The sequence below is a fragment of the Symphalangus syndactylus genome, chromosome 20, assembly GCF_028878055.3.
Source record: "Symphalangus syndactylus isolate Jambi chromosome 20, NHGRI_mSymSyn1-v2.1_pri, whole genome shotgun sequence".
Taxonomy (NCBI): Eukaryota; Metazoa; Chordata; class Mammalia; order Primates; family Hylobatidae; genus Symphalangus; species Symphalangus syndactylus.
The window spans coordinates 19819771-19839725 of record NC_072442.2 but is presented as its reverse complement, the minus strand read 5'-3'; the positions used below and the strand labels follow the sequence as shown (position 1 = coordinate 19839725).

The following is a 19955-nucleotide window of genomic DNA, read 5'->3' as shown; positions in this document are numbered from 1 at the left end:
CAGCACTTTGAGAGGCCAAGGCAGGAGGACTGCATGAGCCTAAGAAGAGTTCGAGACCAGCCTGGCAACACAGTGAAACGCCATCTCTACAAAAAATAAAATTAGCAGGACCTGGTGGTATGTGCCTATATCTCAGCTACTCACTCAGGAGGCTGAGGCTGGAAAATCGCTTGAGCCCAGGAGCGCAAAGTAACTGAGCTATGACTACCACTACGCTCCAACCTGGGCAACAGAGCAAGACCCTGTCTCAAATGTAAAGAAATAGGCCGGGCACGGTGGCTCACGCCTGTAATCCCAGCACTTTGGGAGGCTGAGGCAAGATCACCTGAGGTCGGGAGTTTGAGACCAGCCTGGCCAACATGGAGAAACCCCATCTCTACTAAAAATACAAAATTAGCCAGGCATGGTGGCCCGTGCCTGTAATCCCAGCTACTCGGGAGGCTGAGGCAGGATAATTCCTTGAACCTGGGAGTTGGAGGTTGCGGTGAGCCAAGATCACGTCATTGCACTCCAGCCTGGGCAACAAGAGAAAAAAATACATATATATGGAAGCAGTAATGAATCGACAGCTGTGGTTTTTCTTGTAAACTACTACGAGGGCTGATCAGGTGACGGTCCTATTACACGAACTCTGAGTGAATGTCCCAAGGTTCATTCCTGTTACTGGATGGCCCTAGGCCTAATGCAATGAGATGGATATTTAAACAAAGATCCTGAGGCCTGCACATGCTTAGAGCCCTTACCGTCCTGTGCAAATACCTGAGGGCTGACAGCATGAACTTTGATACCAGCAGTCTTGGGTGTGAAGCCAGCTGTGCCACATACTACCAGCAAGTAACTAAATTTCTCTAACCTTTTCCCTTGTGTATAAATAAGGGGATATTTATACCTAGTTCACATAAAGTAGATGTGGAAATGCCTACCTCAGTGCCTAGCACATAGTAGGTACACAGGAAATTGTCTTCTTTTTTTTGAGACGGAGTTTCACTCTTGTTTCCCAGGCTGGAGTGCAATGGCGGGAACTCGGCTCACTGCAGCCTCCGCCTCCCAGGTTCAAGCGATTCTCCTGCCTCAGCCTCCCAAGTAGCTGGAATTATAGGCATGTTCCACCACGCCTGGCTAATTTTGTATTTCTAGTAGAGACAGGGTTTCCCCATGGTCAGGCTAGTCTCAAACACCCGACCTCAGGTGATCTGCCCACCTCAGCCTCCCAAAGTGCTAGGATTACAGGCATAAGCCACTGCACCTGGCTTTTTTTTTTTTTTGAGATGGAGTCTCGCTCTTGTTGCCCAGGCTGGAGTCCAATGGCGCAATCTCGGCTCACTGCAACCTCTGCCTCCTGGGTTCAAGTGATTCTCCTGCCTCAGCCTCTCCGAGTAGCTGGGACTACAGGCATGCACCACCATGCTTGGCTAATTTTGTATTTTTAGTATAGACGGGGTTTTGCCATGTTGGCCAGGCTGGTCTCAAACTCCTGACCTCAGGTGATCCACCTGCCTCAGCCTCCCAAAGTGCTGGGATTACAGGTGCGAGCCACTGTGCCTGGCCCTTCATTTCTTAATTACCTTATTATTGGGAAGTGCCTTATTAATGTATGGAAGAATGAGAATCTAGTATCAATAGAAGGGAAGAACCAGGAAAGTAAAAAAGGGAGAGGAGGCAAAGGCAGAGAATTCAACAGCTTCTGGCTCTCCAAGAAGCTTGCCTTTTTTATTGATTGATTGATTGATTGATTGAGACAGGGTCCACTCTGTCACCCGGACTGGAGTGCTGTGGCAGGATCTCGGCTCACTGCAACCTCTGCCTCCCAGGCTCAAGCAATTCTGCCTCAGCCTCCTGAGTAGCTGGGACTACAGGCACGCACCACTACCGCCCGGCTAATTTTTGTATTTTTAGTACAGACAGGGTTTCACCATGTTGGCCAGGCTGGTCTGGAACTCCTGACCTCGTGATCTGCCCGCCTCAGCCTCCCAAAGTGTTGGGATTACAGGCGTGAGCCACTGCACCTGGCAGTTTTTTTGTATTATTAGTAGAGACGTGGTTTTGTCATTTTGGCCAGGCTGGTCTCGAACTTCTCACCTCAAGTGATCTGCCTGCCTCGGCCTCCCAAAGTGCTGGGATTACAGGCATGAGCTACCGTGCCTGGCAGGACTTGCCTTTAAATGGCTCAGGTACTTGAGCCTGAAGTTGACCTATAAGAGCACTGATGCTCAGAGAGGATCCTGATTTCTCTTTCTAGGGAAGCTGGATCTCCACACTCTAAACCGAAGTGGGTTCTTTGGCCTTTAGCCTTAATGGCACTCTAAAGTTTGTTCTTGGATAGATTCTGCAGCATTTACATTTTCTTTTCCTTTTTTTTTAAATTTTGAGACAGAGTCTAGTTCTGTTGCCCAGGCTGGAGTTTAGTGGCATGATCTTGGCTCACTGCAACCTTCGCCTCCAGGGTTCAAGCGATTCACCTGCCTCAGCCTCCTGAGTAGCTGGGATTACAGGTGCCCACCACAACGCCCAGTTAATTTTTGCATTTTTAGTAGAGACGGGATTTAACTGTGTTGGCCAGGCTGCTCTCGAACTCCTGACCTCATGATCCACCCACTTCGGCCTCCCAAAGTGCTGAGATTACAGGCGTGAGCCACTGCGCCTGGCCTGTTTTTTTGTTTTGTTTTGTTTGTTTTTTTTTTGAGACGGAGTCTCACTCTGTTGCCACACTGGAGTGCAGTGGTGCGATCTCGGCTCACTGCAACCTCTGCCTCCCTGGTTCAAGCGATTCTCTTGCCTTAGCCTCCTGAGTAGCTGGGATTACAGGCGTGTGCCACCACACCCAGCTAATTTTTTTGTATTTTTAGTAGAGACGGGGTTTCATCATGTTGGCCAGGCTGGTCTTGAACTCCTGACCTCAGGTGATCCACACACCTCAGCCTCCCAAAGTGCTGGGATTACAGGCGTGAGCCACCATGCCGTCCTACATACACATTTTTATGGGAAGAGAAATCACAGCTTTCATCAACCACTCAAAAGAGTTCAGTGATTTGAGAAAAGTTAAGTAAGATGCACACAGCTACAGACTGGTGCTAAGCACTGATGCCCCAATCTGTATTTTATAGAAATCCTAGATCCACCATCGCTGCTGTTCACCCTCTCCCACCCATCCTGACCCAGACCCAGATGAAACAGGCCCTAATGCCTGCCCTTCAGGTCACTTCCTGAATAACCAATGGCTTGGAAAAAAAAAAATCTTTAATGGAATCTGTGCTCAAATAATATGTTACAACAAAAATATACAGAATGTACACAATACAAAAATACTTAGAAACAAACATTGCAGTTTGCGTTTTGTTTTTTCCACTTACTCAAGTCCTCGGAGGGGCAGTTCACCGTTGGACACTGTTTTTAAGGCAGAGGAGAACCGTGCTTTCCAGCCAGCACGGGGAGCAACATGAATGATGCCAGGAAGGGCTTTCACGGCACCCAGGGAATCTGCATGACGTATTTGCAAATGAAACTGGACGCTGGGGGAAGATCCTGGCTTGGTGAGCAATGGCTCCCCTAATCCTCTGGGCAAGAATGGTTCTCATGGAAATCGACAGTCCTATTAGCTGGCAAAGAGCCTCATTAGGGAGCTTTTCCTAATGAAAAAAATGAATGATGAACGGTGTCATTCAAGCGAAATTTCTCCTTTGAAGGTTTGTTTTCCCTTCCCCAGTTTCTGTGATTCCTCTCCTGTATAATGAGAGCCAGTAACTCTATGGCTGCTGTTTGGGGATTCCCCAGCTTTCAGTTTCTGTATCCTGTGGATAAAAGGCCAACCTACCTCCACCAGCCTGAAGATTTATACACCACCCTCTGGGCCGGCAGCCACCTCAGACAAGGAAAGAGGCAGGGAGGACACGGCCAGCCTTGGCCATGGGGAAGTGCTGCTGAGAGGGTGGTGGGACCTGCTGAGGAGAAAGCCAGATGCCACAAAGGGAACCCCTCTGACCAGACAGCTGCCTCCTGACCTGGGGAGAGGCCTGGGTCAGGTGAAGTGACCCTATGACCCCGCCCTGTGGCCCCGCTTGGAAGTCGTGGTTGGGAGAGGGGGTGGAGGTGGGTGTGTTGACGGGGAACAGCTGGGGCCGGTGGTCTAAGGTGTAGACGAGGGTCCTTGGCAGCCGAGGACACACTTAACATGGTGGGAGACACGATTCCGCCTCCACTGTCCTTCTCAGTAACAAGCTTCCTTGGGAGTCCCCGAGGGAGCTGAGTGCTTCTGTGAGGGATTTCTAGAGTCTTCTAGTTCAATGCTTTCTCACCCCTGAGAGAGGAAGCCCCCTCTCCAGGTCATACCTGACAAAGGTGGAACTCTGCTCATTCCACCCACACCACAGAAGCCCCGGGGGCCAGGACAGGAATCTGGAGGGGATTCTCCATCCCTCCAGGAAGGGACCTCAACACTCAGCTTGGTGCGGCTGCAGCCCAGGCAGAGGCAGCAATGTCCTGGCTCCTTCTGCGTCCTCCCCCGGTCTTCCCTGAGTCCAGCCCCACAGCCTCAGAGCCTCCTCCTCTAAGGCACTGACTTCCATCTACATCTTTCTATCTCTAGGGCAGAGAACGGTGGGCAGGGCACACACAAGACGCCCCAGGCTGACGCAACACCACCAAAGACGTGGGCCCACAGTGCCACAGGCTGTGGCCCTCAGCACGGCACTGGCGCGAGGGAGCAGGACCTAGGGAACTACATATGTGGATGAGGCCAGGGCAATCTATTTAGCAGTGGGCCAAGATGGGGTATGGCTGGGGCTCACCTGCCAGTAAATGAGTGAGGCCATTTACATGTAGTCACCAGGATGGGAAGCCACTGTGGCCCAAGACCCCAAATGCCTGGCCTGACTGACCCTGGACCCCGCTACACTCAAGTGCCGGGATGGGCACGAGGCTGGAGGAAGACCGTTCCCACACTCCTGCCCGTTTCGGGACACGCCCAGCCCCCTGCCTCCTCCCAGGCCTGGCGTTCTTTGTTCTTCTGGGCTGTCAGTGGTTGAGAATTCCAAGAGCACAATAAAGGGAGTGTCATCTTTTGTCAAAGGTCATCCTCATGCCCTCCATTCGGGGCCTGCACCAGCTCCTATTAGGAGGGTCATTCCCCCCATCTTGTTTTCCCACCTGTAAAATGGGGTGGGGTGGATTTGATAACCACCATGTTCTCTCCCGCATCGAAGCCCCTGAGGTTACTGGCTGCCCTCCCTCTGAGGTTCATCCACGCACCCAACAATTCTCCCAAGGCAAAGTTTTCCAACTAAATTTGACTTCCTCTTCCTGTAGCCTCCTGTCCCCCTAACTCAAAGTGATACATGGCCTCAACATTCCTACACCAGCCTCTCTTGCACCCCCAAAGCTCTTTCTCTCCTAAGGGAGATAGGATGGAACCTTTTTGGATATGAAGGCCATCTCAGAGGGAAACAAGAGCTGAACCTGGCAAACCTCAGCATCCAGGGATCCCCGGAGGCCTTGAGCTCTCCCTCCAGCAGCGCCATTCTGCCACCAGTCAGTGATGCTCAGGGGCAGGTGTGGAAGGGTCAGGAGATGCGAAGGAAGGGGGCAGGCTTTGTCAAAGCAAGGACACTCAGCAACCACAGCACACCATGGTCTCTTAACCTCTCACGGACGCCCACGTGGGCCCCCTGCATCCGCCATGCCTTCTCTGCCGGCGCTGACTTGCCTCAATGACCTTTCCCATCACACACACACACACACACACACACACACACACACACACACACGCATGAATGTTTCAAAACACTGTCTCCATAACCAAAGAGAGGCACAAAGTAGTGTTAGGGCAGCAAAAGGAAAGAAAAAGACCCTAAAACAAGGGCTGGGCATGGAGGCTGGGGCACCGGTGTGAGATGCCAATATCCTGGAAGAAAGGGAGGGAGAAGTCTGAAGCTGGTCCTGGGTCGTCTTCTCCAGGGTGGAACTTGGAATGAAGTTTATTCCCCCTGCTTGGGTCCCTCTCACTGGGTACCCCCAGCACAAGAGGGGGCCTAGAGCCTACAGCCTCCCTGCTCTGCCCAACCCAGGCACAACAGATCATGCCCCAGTGCCCACCAACCAGCTCAGGAGGGCACCCTGGTTTCAGCCAGGTCACAGCTGACATGTCCAGTAGGCCCTCTTCTTACTGGAGCTCCAGACCCAGCAGGTGTCAAGGAGACACCACACGGCCTGTAATTATCTCTGAGCTAGAGAGGGGCCATGCCTGGCTGCAACAACCCTCGAGCCTTCCCATGTCTCTTAGGGTCTCTGAGGGTAGAGGATGAGGAAGAAGCTGCTGCTCAATCGCAGCAGCGAGGCCCCATGGAAGAAGCCCAGCCCAGGTGAGGGAGGGCCACTCTCACACCCCACCCCAGACCTTCACCCTGGCCCGATGTCATCAGAGCAGCCGAGAAAAACAACAGCAGCCACATCAACTCCTCCACCAGGTGCCTTTCAGAAAAGGGTCTCCACTGTGTGCCCAAATCTAAACACAAACATTATAGCGGCCCAGAGTCTTCTGTCCTCGCCTGCCCGGCCTAGTTGAGCTGGTGATGAGAAGAAACCTCGAAGGCGCTCCCTGTGGGTGCTGCTTTTCCCTCCCCTCCCCGACCTTGGGCCTCCAGCCCTCAGGGGGGAGGCGGCAGCTTCAAGTCCAGCAGGGTGTAGGCAAAGATGTTCCAGAAGACGGCGAACAGCACGAAGACGGTGTACATGGCCACAAAAATCCACCACAGTGACTGGTCCTGGAGCCTCTGCTCGTAGTTCCTCAGGACCACCACGCCCAGGGTGATGCCCACAGCCACGCCACCCAAGTGCGCCATGAAGCTTGGGTGAGGGCACGGGGGATAGGCCGATGGGTGGAAGCGGAGCCACACGGCCCGCCCGAACTCCATGCTCACTGCAAGGGGAGGAAGCAGAGAGATGTCACAGGAGGGCCCTGAGCAGGGGCTGAGGGCCTTCACTTCATCACCCACCCATGAATTCATTCCCTATTAGGCCAAGCACCATTCTCTGCACTGGGGACACAGTAGTGAAGGAGGCAGGCAAATCTCTGTTCTCCCAGAGCTTACAGGGTCTAGCAATAAACCAGTAAGCGATCACATACATAAGATAATTTCAGGAAGAGAGACATCTATGGGGGGAAACAGGTGATGTAAAAGCAATGCCTGGTTTAAGGAGGGAAATTCTTTAGCTCAGGGAGTCACGCAAGACCTCTCTAAAGAGGTGACATTTGGCCGGGCACGGCGGCTCACACCTGTAATCTCAGCACTTTGGGAGGCCGAGGTGGGTGGATCACTTGAGGTCAGGAGTTCAAGACCAGCCTGGCCAACATGGTAAAACCCTGTCTCTACTAAAAATACAAAAATTAGCTGGGTGTGGTGGTGGGCTCCTGTAATCCCAGCTACTCAGGAAGCTGAGGCAGAATTGCTTGAACCCAGGAGGTGGAGGTTGCAGTGAGCTGAGATTGCGCTACTGCACTGCAGCCTGGGCGACAGAGCAAGACTGTCTCAAAAACAAACAAAAAAAGAAAACCCCGACCCCAACAAATTGCTGAATTGACCACTTAACAGATTCTTTTTGTTGTTCTTGTTGACACAGGTCTCACTCTAGGCTGGAGTACAGCAGCACCATCACAGCTCACTTCAGCCTCAACCTCCCGGGCTCAGGTGATCCTCCCATCTCAGCCTCCCAAGTAGCTGGGACTACAGGCACCCACCACCACATCTGGGTAATTAAAAAAAAATTTTTTTTTTTTTTTGTAGAGATGAGGTCCTACTATGTTGCTCGGGCCTGAACTCCTGGGCTCAAGTGAGTCTCCTGCCTCAGCCTCTCACAGTGCTAGGATTACAGGCATGAGCCACCACACCCAGACCCTTAACAGATTCTAAGATGCCTTCATCCTGATCACCAATCCACGCTTCTTGTGTGAACTTCTTGGGTCAGCCAGTCAAGTGGGGATGAGTCTCTTGAAACGATGGGTGCTAGGAAACTGCCATCCCATTATCCACTACCAAGAGAACACTGAGGGTAGGTATTATTATTCCCATTTTACAGATGAGAAAACCAAGGCAAATTTGAGATTGAAATAAAACCCTCTGAGGGGAATTTTATACCTATTTAGGTACCAGTTAATCAGCCAGGGCACTTCTCTCCACCCTAACCACTGCAGGGGGTGCCAGAACCTCCAGGGACCTTCATTTCCCTTGGGGTTGCCCAGCCTTCTGGGCTGAGCCCTGCAACTCCAAGGATGGCCGATAGATGGCAGAAAAGGCGCATCCAGGGACCGACCCTCCGCCCTCCGCTCCCCGACTCTTGCCCTGGGACAGCCTTCCAGCCTTGGCTCCCCAGGTCCAGGGTTTGATAAAGGAGGTTTGAAAGATGATGGTCTCCAACTCCGATACAGCATTTTAGTTTTTCTGATGTTTACGGTTGGGTTTTTTTTTTTTTTTTTTAAGACGGAGTCTCGCTCTGTCGCCCAGGCTGGAGTGCAGTGGCGCGATCTCGACTCACTGCAAGCTCCGCCTCCCGGGTTCACGCCATTCTCCTGCCTCAGCCTCCCCAGTAGCTGGGACTACAGGCGTGTGCCACCACACCCGGTATTTTGTATTTTTAGTAGAGACGGGGTTTCACCGTGTTAGCCAGGATGGTCTCTATCTCCTGACCTCATGATCCGCCCGCCTCGGCCTTCCAAAGTGCTGGGATTACGGGCGTGAACCACCGCGTCTGGCCGGATTTTTTTTTTAAACAAGACTCATGCTTCTCTTTCCTTCCTCAAAAACGAACACACTCAGAGCCTAAGCAGACGCAGAAGCTATGCCATACCCACTGCCATCCCACTGCCCTGACTCAAGGAGTCCTCAGGTTTTAAGGCTGGAAGGTCCTTCCTGGGATGAGAGATCCTCCAGCTTCATCCAGGAAACAGATCCAGAGAGACCCACAGAGGGTCAGGGGCAGACCCAATTTCTTGAAAGCCATGGGGTAAGAAGTAAGGAAGGTGGACGTGAATTGAAGCGAGCTCTCCCAGGCCTGACCCTCCATCCCAGGTTTGTTCGGACTCAGTCTTCCTCTTACCTACTCGGCAGGTGGCTGACCCAGAGAAAGCCCAGGTGCTGTCTAGCTTGGCTAACATGTGGGACATTTGAAATGGCACAGGTTGGCTCTGAATTCTGGCTCTATCACTTCTTAGCTGGGTGACCTTGGGCTAGGAAACTAACTGTCTGAGCCTGGAGTTTCTACCTATAAATTAAGCTAATAATAATACCCTTTTTAGGTGGGTTTGGACGACTGGATGAGAAAATGCGTTCACTCCCTCTTCTATCCTCATTGCTTTTTTTTTTTTTTTTCTTTTTTGAGACAGAGTCTCGCTCTGTTGCTGAGGCTGGAGCGCAGTGGCATGATCTCGGCTCACTGCAACCTCCGCCTCCCAGGTTCAAGGGATTCTCCTGCCTCAGCCTCCCGAGTAACTGGGATTACAGGCGCGTGCCACCACACCCGGCTAATTTTTGTATTTTTAGTAGAGACAGGGTTTCACCATGTTGGTCAGGCTGGTCTCGAACTCCTGACCTCAGGTGATCTACTTGCTTCGGCCTCTCAAAGTGCTGGGAGTACAGGCGCAAGCCACTGTGCCCGGCCTTTTCTTTTTTTCTTTTCTTTCTTTTTTTTTTTTTAAGGCAGGGTCTCGCTCTGTCACACAGGCTGAAGTGCAGTGGCATGATCATAGCTCACTGCTGCCTCAAGCTCCTAGGCTAGGACTATAGGCATAAGCCACCATGCCTGGCTAATTTTAATTTTTTTTTTTTTTTTTGTACAGACAGGGTCTTGCTCTGTTGCCCAGGCTGGTATTGAACTCCTAGGCTCAAGAGATCTTCCTGCCTCCGTCTAAGTAGCTAGGACTACAGGCGCAAGCCACCATGCCTGGCTAATTTTTTTGTATTTTTTTTTTTTTTTTTGTAGAGACAAGGTCTTGCTATATTGCCAAGGCTGGTCTTGAACTCCTGGGCTCAAGTGATCCTCCCACTTTGGCCTCCCAAAGTGCTGGGATTACAGGCATCAGCCACACTGCCCGGCCCCTACCTTCACTGCTTCTGTTCAGACTCATCTCTTTCGATCTCAGAAAGAGTCCTTTGGCCTCTGGTCTTATCCCCCTTGTCCCCACAATCTATTCTCCACACTGCAGCCTGACTGGTTTTCTAAAACTCTGGTTATCCATCAATAACTCTCTTGTTGAAAGCCCCCCAGTGGGATCCCAGGGAATGCAAAGTGAAGTACATTTTCTTTTCTTAGCATTTAAAGCCCTTAACAATCTGACTCATACTATTTCACTAACTTTATCTCTGATCAAAATCACACACAGTCCCAAAATGATTTCTTGGTTTTGCTAACCAACTCGCTGGCCATGACCCTTCACCCATCTATGTGTTAGTTCAGGCTGCAGCTTTGCCTGAAATGTCCTCTTACACCGTGTTTACTTGGTGGACACATGCTTGCCTCTAACACTCAGAATGACCTCTGTAGGTAGAACGGAGTTCTCCCAACTAGGGCCCTGAAGACATCTTGTTCCTAGAGGTTCTTGGACTAGTTACAGTTTGTGAACCTGCTAAAACTGCAGCTTTTGATATATGTGTGTATGCACGAGTGCACATATATGTATTTTTCTGGCGACAGGGCCTTGGACTTTCAACAAGGGATCTCAAAGGATCAGTTCCATGACCAAAAAGGTTAGGAAGTTATTTGTCTTGATCTGGGTGCTGGTCCTTAAGCACTTTTCTGTTTGTAAATTATACGTCAATAAAAAGATGAAAAAATAGGCTGGGTCCAGGCGTGGTGGCTCACGCCCATAATCCCAGCACTTTAGAAGGCCAAGGCGGGCAGATCACCTGAGGTCAGGAGTTTGAGACCAGCCTGGCCAACATGGTGAAACCCCATCTTTACAAAAAATACAGAAAAGTAGCTGGGCGTGGTGGCACGTGCCTGTAATCATAGCTACTTGGGGGGCTGAGACAGGAGAATCGCTTGAACCCAGGAGGTGGAGGTTGTGGTGAACTGAGATCACGCCACTGCAGTCTAGCCTGGGCGACAGAGGGAGGCTCCATCTCAAAAAAATAACATAACATAACATAACATAACATAACATAACATAACATATAACATAACATAACATAACATAACATAACATAACATAACATCACATAAAATAAAAGGCTGGGCATGTTGACTCACACCTGTAATCCCAGCAACTTGAAAGGCCAAGGCAGGAGGATTGCTTGAACCCAGGAGTTCAACACCAGCCTGGGCAACATGGCAAGACCCCCATCTCTGCAAAAAATTTTAAACAGCCAGGCATGGTACCACACATGTGTAGTCCCAGCTATTTGGGAGGCTGAAGAGGGAGGATCACCAGAACCCAGGCAGGAGTCTGATGCTGCAGTGAGCTATGACTGTGCTACTGCACTGCAGCCTGGATGACAGAGGGAGACACCCTGTCTCAAAAAAAAGATGGAAATATAATTTTTAAAAATAGATAAATAAATAAAAGATGAATGGTTACGAAGCAGCACAGCAGAACAGACAGCTCTCACAATATCCCTACATTTTTGCACATCATTATGTCCCACTTTTTTTTTCTTGACCACAAGCCCGTGAAGGGCAGGGACTGTGCCATCTTTGAACCCCAGGGCCTGGTGCCAGGCTTTGGTCCCCCAGTGCCCCATCAGTACTTACTACAGATAAGGGCCACAGCCATCCGCAGCAGCTTGAACTGGCACTTCATGCCTGACCAGTTCTAGGGAAAAAGGAGAGTTCAGTCAGTTCCAGATTAGACCACTCTTCTGCTGGTGTGTCTTGCTTAAGAAAATCTGACATTAAAATAAGGATCTCCACGAAGTCCTGAATGAGAGGGTTGTGGCTTAGTAGCAGAACACACCACATGGCTTTGAGATTTTAGGCAACAGCAAGTTTACTCCTGTCATAAAAGTTCTTGAGCTCGACTAACAGAGGAAGGGACTCCAGATCTAGGAAGAGGAGAGGCCCTGTCTCCTCAACATGAACAGAGAACATCTCAGAGCTGCATTCATTGCTGAGCTCCATGGTTGCAAAGGATGCAGGATAGCCAACCAAGCAAAGTCAAGGCAGAACCACCAGGATGATAAAAGAGCTCAAAATCCTGCAAATGAGGAATGAATGGGGAAGCCAGGATCTTTTAGTTCAAAAAAGAGGAGACTCAGGGGTCAAGTTCATTGTTGTCAAATATCAAATGAGTCAACACAAGGAAAGGGCACATTCGATTCAGTGTAACCTGCAAGCAGAAGATGCAATGGATGAAAACTTCAGAGAGAGACTTTTTAGCTCAGAGTAAGTTTCCATTTCTAGTAAGCAGAACTCTCCAGAGATAGAATGGTCCGTCTTGCAGGAGTCGTGAGTTTCCCACCATCGGGAGTTTCACGTCACTCGGAAAGGATGCTCCAGTGGAGAATCAGATGCTGGAGAGGGGGTGGGCCAGGTGGCCTTCAAACAAACTCCCTCTCTCCCCTGAGAATCTCGGAAAACTTGGAACCTCCAAAGCAGATAAACAGTACAATTATTCACTTTACAAAAGGACTTTTCACTTTACAAAAGACTTCACCACAGGGTTCCTTTGAGAGGCACTCCTGCAGTGCATTCAAAGCACTATTTCATTTATACAGAGGTGCACATGCACAGAAATGAGTCCGGAATCTTCCTGGAACACATAAGCCCCAGGGAAGGAGGGCACAACCAGGGGACTTTGGTTCCCTCCCACCACCCAATCTGTCTTTGCTGCCTGGCCCAGGCCCAGCTCGGGGGCATGTCTGGCACTTCTTTGAGGTTGCAGGAACACCCGTGTAACTTTACAGAGGCCCTGAACACTGGCATGGACACTAGCATCTATGAAAGCTTCAGTCAAGCAATTAGGACACAGAGCAGATGCCAAAGAGGGGGAAATCCTCACAGCCTTCATTTCTTGCCCACCTCCTCCCTTCTCCCCATCCTCCCTCACTGACCGGCAACCCCTTCTTCACAGAAAGTGAAGTGTGGGCCACCCGCGGTCCCGCTTTAGGTGGAAAGCCTATCTTCGCTTGCCGACATGTTCCGTGCTAGGAAGCAGATGGCAGGATATCGTTGTTATCTGCTGGTGTCTGCCCACAGAGGAGCCTTGCCAGGAGACGAGGAACAAAACAGGAGTCAGTGCCCTCCCCTGAATCTAGCGACCCAATCTGAGCTGGCTCAGTTAGCGGATGGTGGGCACCACAGCCCCTTTTCAAGCTGAAACCCTAGGATGGGAGAAAACTTGGGAAGCATCTAATGGGACATCTCTTCCCAAAGGCAGACACCCACTGCCAAGTAGCCAACAAGATGGCCCTCCATCCCACGTGATGGGGTGCTCCCTGCCTCCCTGGGAGCCCTGGGAAGGGCTCTCACCCCTAACGGTTCTTCTTGCTGTTGCTTGCCAGGCTTTCCTTCCCTATAATGTCCCCTCCATGGGTTTCAATTCTCCCTTAAAAGTGATACCCGGCTGGGCGCAGTGGCTCATGCCTGTAATCACAGCACTTTGGGAGGCTGAGGCGGGTGGATCACTTGAGCCAGACTCTGTCTCAAAAAAAATAAAAAATAAAAAAAGTGGTACCCATGTTCATAGCAGCATTATTCACCATAGGCAAGATGTGGAAGCCACCCGAGTATCCATGGATGGATGGATAAATGCAATATACATATATATGTCTATAAATTTGGTTTCTTGCCCACCTCCTCCCTTCCCCCACTCTTCTCCACTGACCGGCAACCCCTTCTTCACAGAAGGTGAGGTGAGCCACCTGCCTTCCCCCTTTTTAGGTGGAAAGTCTAATCTTCACTTGCTGACATGTTCCAAGCTAAGAAGCAGATGGCAGGATAACGTTTTCACCTGCTGATATATACATACAACAGAATACAATTCAGCCTTAAAAAGGCGGTGGCTCACGCCTATAATCCCAGCACTTTGGGAGGCCGAGGCTGGTGGATCACAAGCGCAGGAGATCGAGACCATCCTGTCTAACACGGTGAAACCCCGTCTCTACTAAAAATACAAAAAATTAGCCGGGCGTGGTGGCGGGCGCCTGTAGCCCCAGCTACTTAGGAGGTTGAGGCAGGCGAATGGCGTGAACCCAGGAGGTGGAGCTTGCAGTGAGCCGAGATCGCGCCACTGCACTCCAGCCTGGGGGACAGAGCGAGACTCGTCTCAAAAAAAAAAAAAGGGAGGGAATTCTGACCCATGTTACAGCACGAATAAACCTGGAGGACCTTATGCTAAGTGAAATAAGGCAGTCACAGAAAGCTAAATACTGTATGATTCCACTTAGATGAAGTATAGAGTAATTAAATTCATGGAGACAGAAAGTAGAATGGTGGTTGCCAGGGGCTGGAGGGAGGAGGGGGTGGGGAGTCATTGTTTAGTGGGTACAGAGTTTCAGTTTTGTAAGATGAAAAGAGTTCTGGAGACAGATGGCGATGATTGTACAACAATGTGAATGTATGAATGTACTTAATGCCATTGAACTGTACATTTAAAATGTAACTGTATATTTTAAGATGGTACATTTTATGGTATGTACATTTATCACAATTAAAAGCAAAAGTACAGAAGACTTTTTCTTTTTAAGAGACAGGGTTTCACTCTGCCAACCAGGCTGGAATGCAGCAATGCAATCATAGCTCACTGCAGCCTCAAACTCCTGGGCTCAAGTAATCCTCCTGCCCCAGCTTCCCAGGTAGCTAGGATTATGGGCATGTGCCACCAGACCTGGCTAAATTTTTTATTTTTTGTAGATATGAAACTTCACTATGTTGTCAGGTTGGTCTCGAACTCCTGGCCTCAAGTGGTCCTCCAGCCTCGGCCTCCCAAAGTGCTGGGATTACAGGCCAGGTGCTCACGCCTATAATCCCAGTGCTTTGGGAGAGGCCAAGGCAGGAGGAATGCTTGAGCCTGAGAGTTTGAGACCAGAATGGGCAACATGGCGAAACCCTGCCTCTATAAAAAATTAGCTGGGCATGGTGGTGTGCACCTGTAGTGCCAGCTACTCAGGAGGCTGAGGTGGGAGGATTGCTTGAGCCCAGGAGGTGGAGGTTGCAGTGAGCTGAAATTGCACCAGCACACTCTGGCCTGGGCAACAGAGTGAGACCCTTTCTCAAAAACAACAACAGGCCAGGTGTGGTGGCTCAGGCCTGTAATCCCAGCACTTTGGGAGGCTGATGCAGGCGGATCACTTGAGGCCAGGAGCTCAAGACCAGCCTGGCAAACAGCGAAACCCCATCTCTACTAAACATATAAAAAAATTAGCTGGGTGTGGCGGTACATGCCTGTAACCCCAGCTACTCTGGAGGCTGAGGCACAAGAATTGCTTGAACCTGGGAGGTGGAGGCTGCAGTGAGACGATATTGCGCCACTGCACTCCAGCCTGGGCGAAGGGTGAGACTCTGTCTCAAAACAACAACGAAACAAAACGTGCTGGGATTACAAGCATGAGCCATTTGTGTTCGGCCCCCTCTGAGTAAATATCTTATTATTTTTCTTTTTTTTCCTTTGAGACAGGGTTTCACTCTATTGCCCAGGCTGGAGTGAAGTGGCATGATCACGGCTCACTGCAGCCTTGACCTTCTGGGCTCAAGTGATCCTCCCACTTCAGCCTCCCAACTAGCTGGGACTATAGGCACACTCTACCACACCCGGCTAATTTTTAAATTTTTTGTAGAGATGGGGTCTCCCTATGTTGCTCAGGCTGGTTCAGAACTCCTGGGCTCAAGCAATTCACCTTCCTCGGCCTCCCAAGGTGCTGGAATTGTAGGCGTGAGCCACCAAGCCTGACCTAAGTGAATATCTTATCTGAAGACAGTGTCTCTTTCACTATGTCCTGAGTGGTAATATCAGGCAAAGTAAGTTAGAATGTGTGGACAGCTCTCTCTTTTATCTGAGGTCTCCTGCCTCCATGCCCCTCCTGGACCCTATCTGGGATAGATGTTAAACGCACCATCCTTATTTTTGGCCTGGTTGGCCATCAGTGGGGTGGCTCAGAATTCCTTCTTCTCTATTGTTTTCATTTGTGAATTTGAGATAACAATAGCACCTTATCTCAGCTACCCACCTCATCAGGTGGTTGTGAGAATGAAATGAATATATGTAAAGCACTAAGACCACTGCCTGGCACACAGTAGGCATCATCTAAATGTGTGACAATATCTTGACATGAGACAAAGACGGGGAGTTTGCCCTGCAGAGTGGCTTGAAAAAATCTGAATCTGAATGACTCCAGTTTTGCTACAGCACTTCCCAGGCCCCGCTTTATCGGTTTACAACATCTGCCTGGACCCTGACAGCCCTGGAGCTTGCCAAGCTGATCCAGTCCATCCCTCTGCTGCACACTTTAGGGAAGAAGAAACTGAGGATTCAGGAGGGCTGGTGCAAGGTCACAGTGAGTGAATGGTGAGCTGACTGGGCTCCTGGTCCAGGGCTCTGCCCACCCAGAGTTCAGAGGTCACATTCCATGTACCTGTGCCGTCTGTCCCAGCTGCCCACTAATGGAGCGAAAGAACGCCAGTAAATATGACCTGCCTCCCAGCAGCTGAGGGGTTAAACTAGAGAGTCCCCGCTTCCAACCAGCTGCCTTACTTTCCCAATCCAATATTCCTGCCAATAAAATCAGTGCACTGAAACAACAGGAGAGAAGAAAAAAAAAATATCTCACATGCAGCCAGCACTGCTGCTGCTATAAAAGCTGAAAAGCCTGCAGATCTTTGGGGAATACAAACCTTTTGCAGGCCCTTTAATTTCATTCTCTCCCAGAGCCTCAAAGAGTGAGATAGTAACTCACCCACAGCGAACAAGTTGGTAAGCAGTCCCCTCAGCATCTTGCTCACCCAACCGGGTTAAGAGTGCAGAGGCTCAAAGCCAGGCAGGGAGCTTCCATTCCAATACAGCTTTCTTCTTTTTTTTTTTTTTTTTTTTTTTGAGACGGAGTCTTGCTCTGTCACCCAGGCTGGAGTGCAGTGGCGCGATCTCGGCTCACTGCTAGCTCTGCCTCCCGGGTTCACGCCATTCTCCTGCCTCAGCCTCTCCGAGTAGCTGGGACTGCAGGCGCCCGCCACCTCGCCCGGCTAATTTTTTGTATTTTAGTAGAGACGGGGTTTCACCGTCGTCTCGATCTCCTGACCTCGTGATCCGCCCGCCTCGGCCTCCCAAAGTGCTGGGATTACAAGCGTGAGCCACCGCGCCCGGCCACAGCTTTCTATATCTATCCCTGGTAGAAACGGTTTCTTGTGAAATGACTTCAAGAAAACCCAACACAGGGAATGTGAAAGCATGACACAGATAAATTAGGGAGTGATTCTTTGTCCTACAAAAAGATTTTTCCTTAATAAAGTAAATCTTTTTTTTTTTTTTTTTTTTTTGAGATGGAGCCTCACTCTGCCGCCCAGGCTGAAGTGCAGTGGCGCGATCTCGGCTCACTGCAAGCTCTGCCTCCCAGGTTCACGCCATTTTCCTGCCTCAGCCTCCCGAGTAGCTGGGACCACAGGCGCCCGCCACCACACCTGGCTAATTTTTTGTATTTTTTTTTTTTTTTAGATGGAGTCTCACTCTGTTGCCCAGGCTGGAGTGCAGTGACACCAACTTGGCTCACTGCAACCTCCGCCTCCTGAGTTCAAGCGATTCTTCTGCCTCAGCCTCCTGAGTAGCTGGGACTACAGGCACCTGCCACCACGCCCAGCTAATTTTTGTATTTTTAGTTGAGATGGGGTTTCACCATACTGGCCAGGCTGGTCTCGAACTCCTGAACTTGTGATCCGCCTGCCTCAGCCTCCCAAAGTGCTGAGATTACAGGCATGAGCCACCGCGCCAGCCAATTTTTTGTATTTTTTAGTAGATATGGGGTTTCACGTATTAGCCAGGATTGTCTTGATCTCCTGACCTCATGATCCGCCCGCCTCAGCCTCCCAAAGTGCAGGGATTACAGGCATGAGCCACCGTGCCTGGCCAATAAAGTAAACCTTATAACAGAAATCTTTAGTGTCTGTTAGGCAACCATTTTCCCTTGTGCTTTGACAATGTGGTTCAGTTTGTGAAAATTCAGATCTCAAACATTTTGGGAAAACATCAATCATACAGAGTGAAGTGTAAGTAAATATCTTGTAGATTAAAAAATGGAACTCTGGCCAGCAGGAGGCAATTAATAAATTATTCAATTAGGTGTATCTGCATTTTTTTTTTTTTTTTTTGAGACGGAGTCTCGTTCTGTCGCCCAGGCTGGAGTACAGTGGCGCAATCTTGGCTCACTGCAAGCTCCACCTCCCGGGTTCACGCCATTCTCCTGCCTCAGCCTCTCCGAGTAGCTGGGACTACAGGCGCCCGCCACCACGCCCGGCTAATTTTTTGTATTTTTTTAGTGGAGATAGGGTTTCACCGTGGTCTCGATCTCCTGACCTCGTGATCCGCCCGCCTTGGCCTCCCAAAGTGCTGGGATTACAAGCGTGAGCCACCTCGCCCGGCCTTATATTTCTAATGTTTAAAATAAGAAGTCTTGGCGGGGCACGGTGGCTCACACCTGTAATCCCAGCATTTTGGGAGGCTGAGGCGGGTGGATCGCTTGAGTTCAGGAGTTCGAGACCAGCCTGGGCAACATGGTTAGCTGGGCATGGTGGCACGAGCCCGTGGTCCCAGCTACTCGGGGGGCTGCGGCAAGAGGATCGCTTGAGCCCGGGAGGTGGTGGTTGCAGTGAGCCGAGATCGTGCCACTGCACTCCAGCCTGGGCGACACAGCAAAACCCTGTCTCAAAAAAAAAAAAAAAAAAAAAAAAAAAGTCTTGACTATAGGGCTTTTTGCATTCTAGATCTTTTGTTGAAATATTTTGTCCATTTTCTCGTCTCCCAAACAACTGTTTTGTGAAGATGGGATTACAGATGAGACAACTGGGGCTCCAAGAAGTTGAGTAATAGACTCATAGCTATTAAGATGGTGACACTGGTACTCAAATGTGGATTTTCTCTCAAGTCCATGCTTTTTCTTTTCTCTCTCTTTTTTTTTTTTTTGAGATGGAGTTTCGTTCTTGTTGCACAGGCTGGAGTGCAATGGCGCGATCTCGGCTCACAACAACCTCCACCTCCTGGGTTCAAACAATTCTCCTGCCTCAGCCTCCCGAGTAGCTGGGATTACAGGTATGCACCACCACACCCAGCTAATTTTGTATTTTTAGTAGAGACGGGGTTTCTCCATGTTGGTCAGGCTGGTCACAAACTCCCAACCTCAGTTGATCTGCCCACCTCGCCCTCCCAAAGTGCCAGGATTACAGGCGTGAGCCACCGTGCCTGGCCCAAGTCCATGCTTTTTCTACTTTTAGTTCTGATGAGGTACTTTACTGTGTATCTCTCTCTCTCTCTCTCTCTCACACACACACACACACACACTCCAAACCTTCATTTTGAAGCTGAAAACAATAGTATATCTATTAGGTAGATCCATATGTAGTTGCCAATATTCAAATGCTGATGGCCCATAGAAAGGGCAATTTTTTTTTGAGACAGGGTCTCTCTCTGTCACCCAGGCTAGAGTGCAATGGTGTGATCTTGGCTCACTGCAACCTCTGCCTCCTGGGTTCAAGTGATTCTACCGCCTCAGCCTCCTGAGTAGCTGGGATTATAGGCACTTACCACCACGCCTGGCTAATTTTGGTGTTTTTAGTAGAAACAGGGTTTCACCATGTTGATCAGGCTGGTCTTGAACTCCTGACCTCGTGATCCGCCCGCCTCGGCCTCCCAAAGTGCTGGGATTACAGGCGTGAGCCACTGTGCCCAGCCAGAAAGGGCAATTTCATATGGGTCGACTCAACACGTCTCTGAATTGCTTAGCACTAAACTAATTTGAGTAAAGGTAGCCTCTTGACAAAGAGAAACCAGCCTTTTT

At 50.1% G+C, this 19955-nt stretch overlaps 1 protein-coding gene across 3 annotated transcripts in view; it reads right to left on the bottom strand.

The window, feature by feature from the left end:
* Positions 1-3219: 3219 nt before the first annotated feature.
* Positions 3220-19955, bottom strand: part of RHBDL3 (rhomboid like 3) — a 60416-nt gene continuing 43680 nt past the window's right edge. For all 3 annotated transcript variants that reach the window (XM_055258273.2, XM_055258274.2, XM_055258272.2), the window contains 2 exons: positions 11734-11794; positions 3220-6910 (listed from right to left, as the gene is read on the bottom strand). In XM_055258273.2, coding sequence (XP_055114248.1) covers positions 6639-6910; positions 11734-11794 — 333 coding nt within the window. In that variant the 3' untranslated portion in view covers positions 3220-6638. The remainder of the gene's footprint in view (positions 6911-11733; positions 11795-19955) is intronic.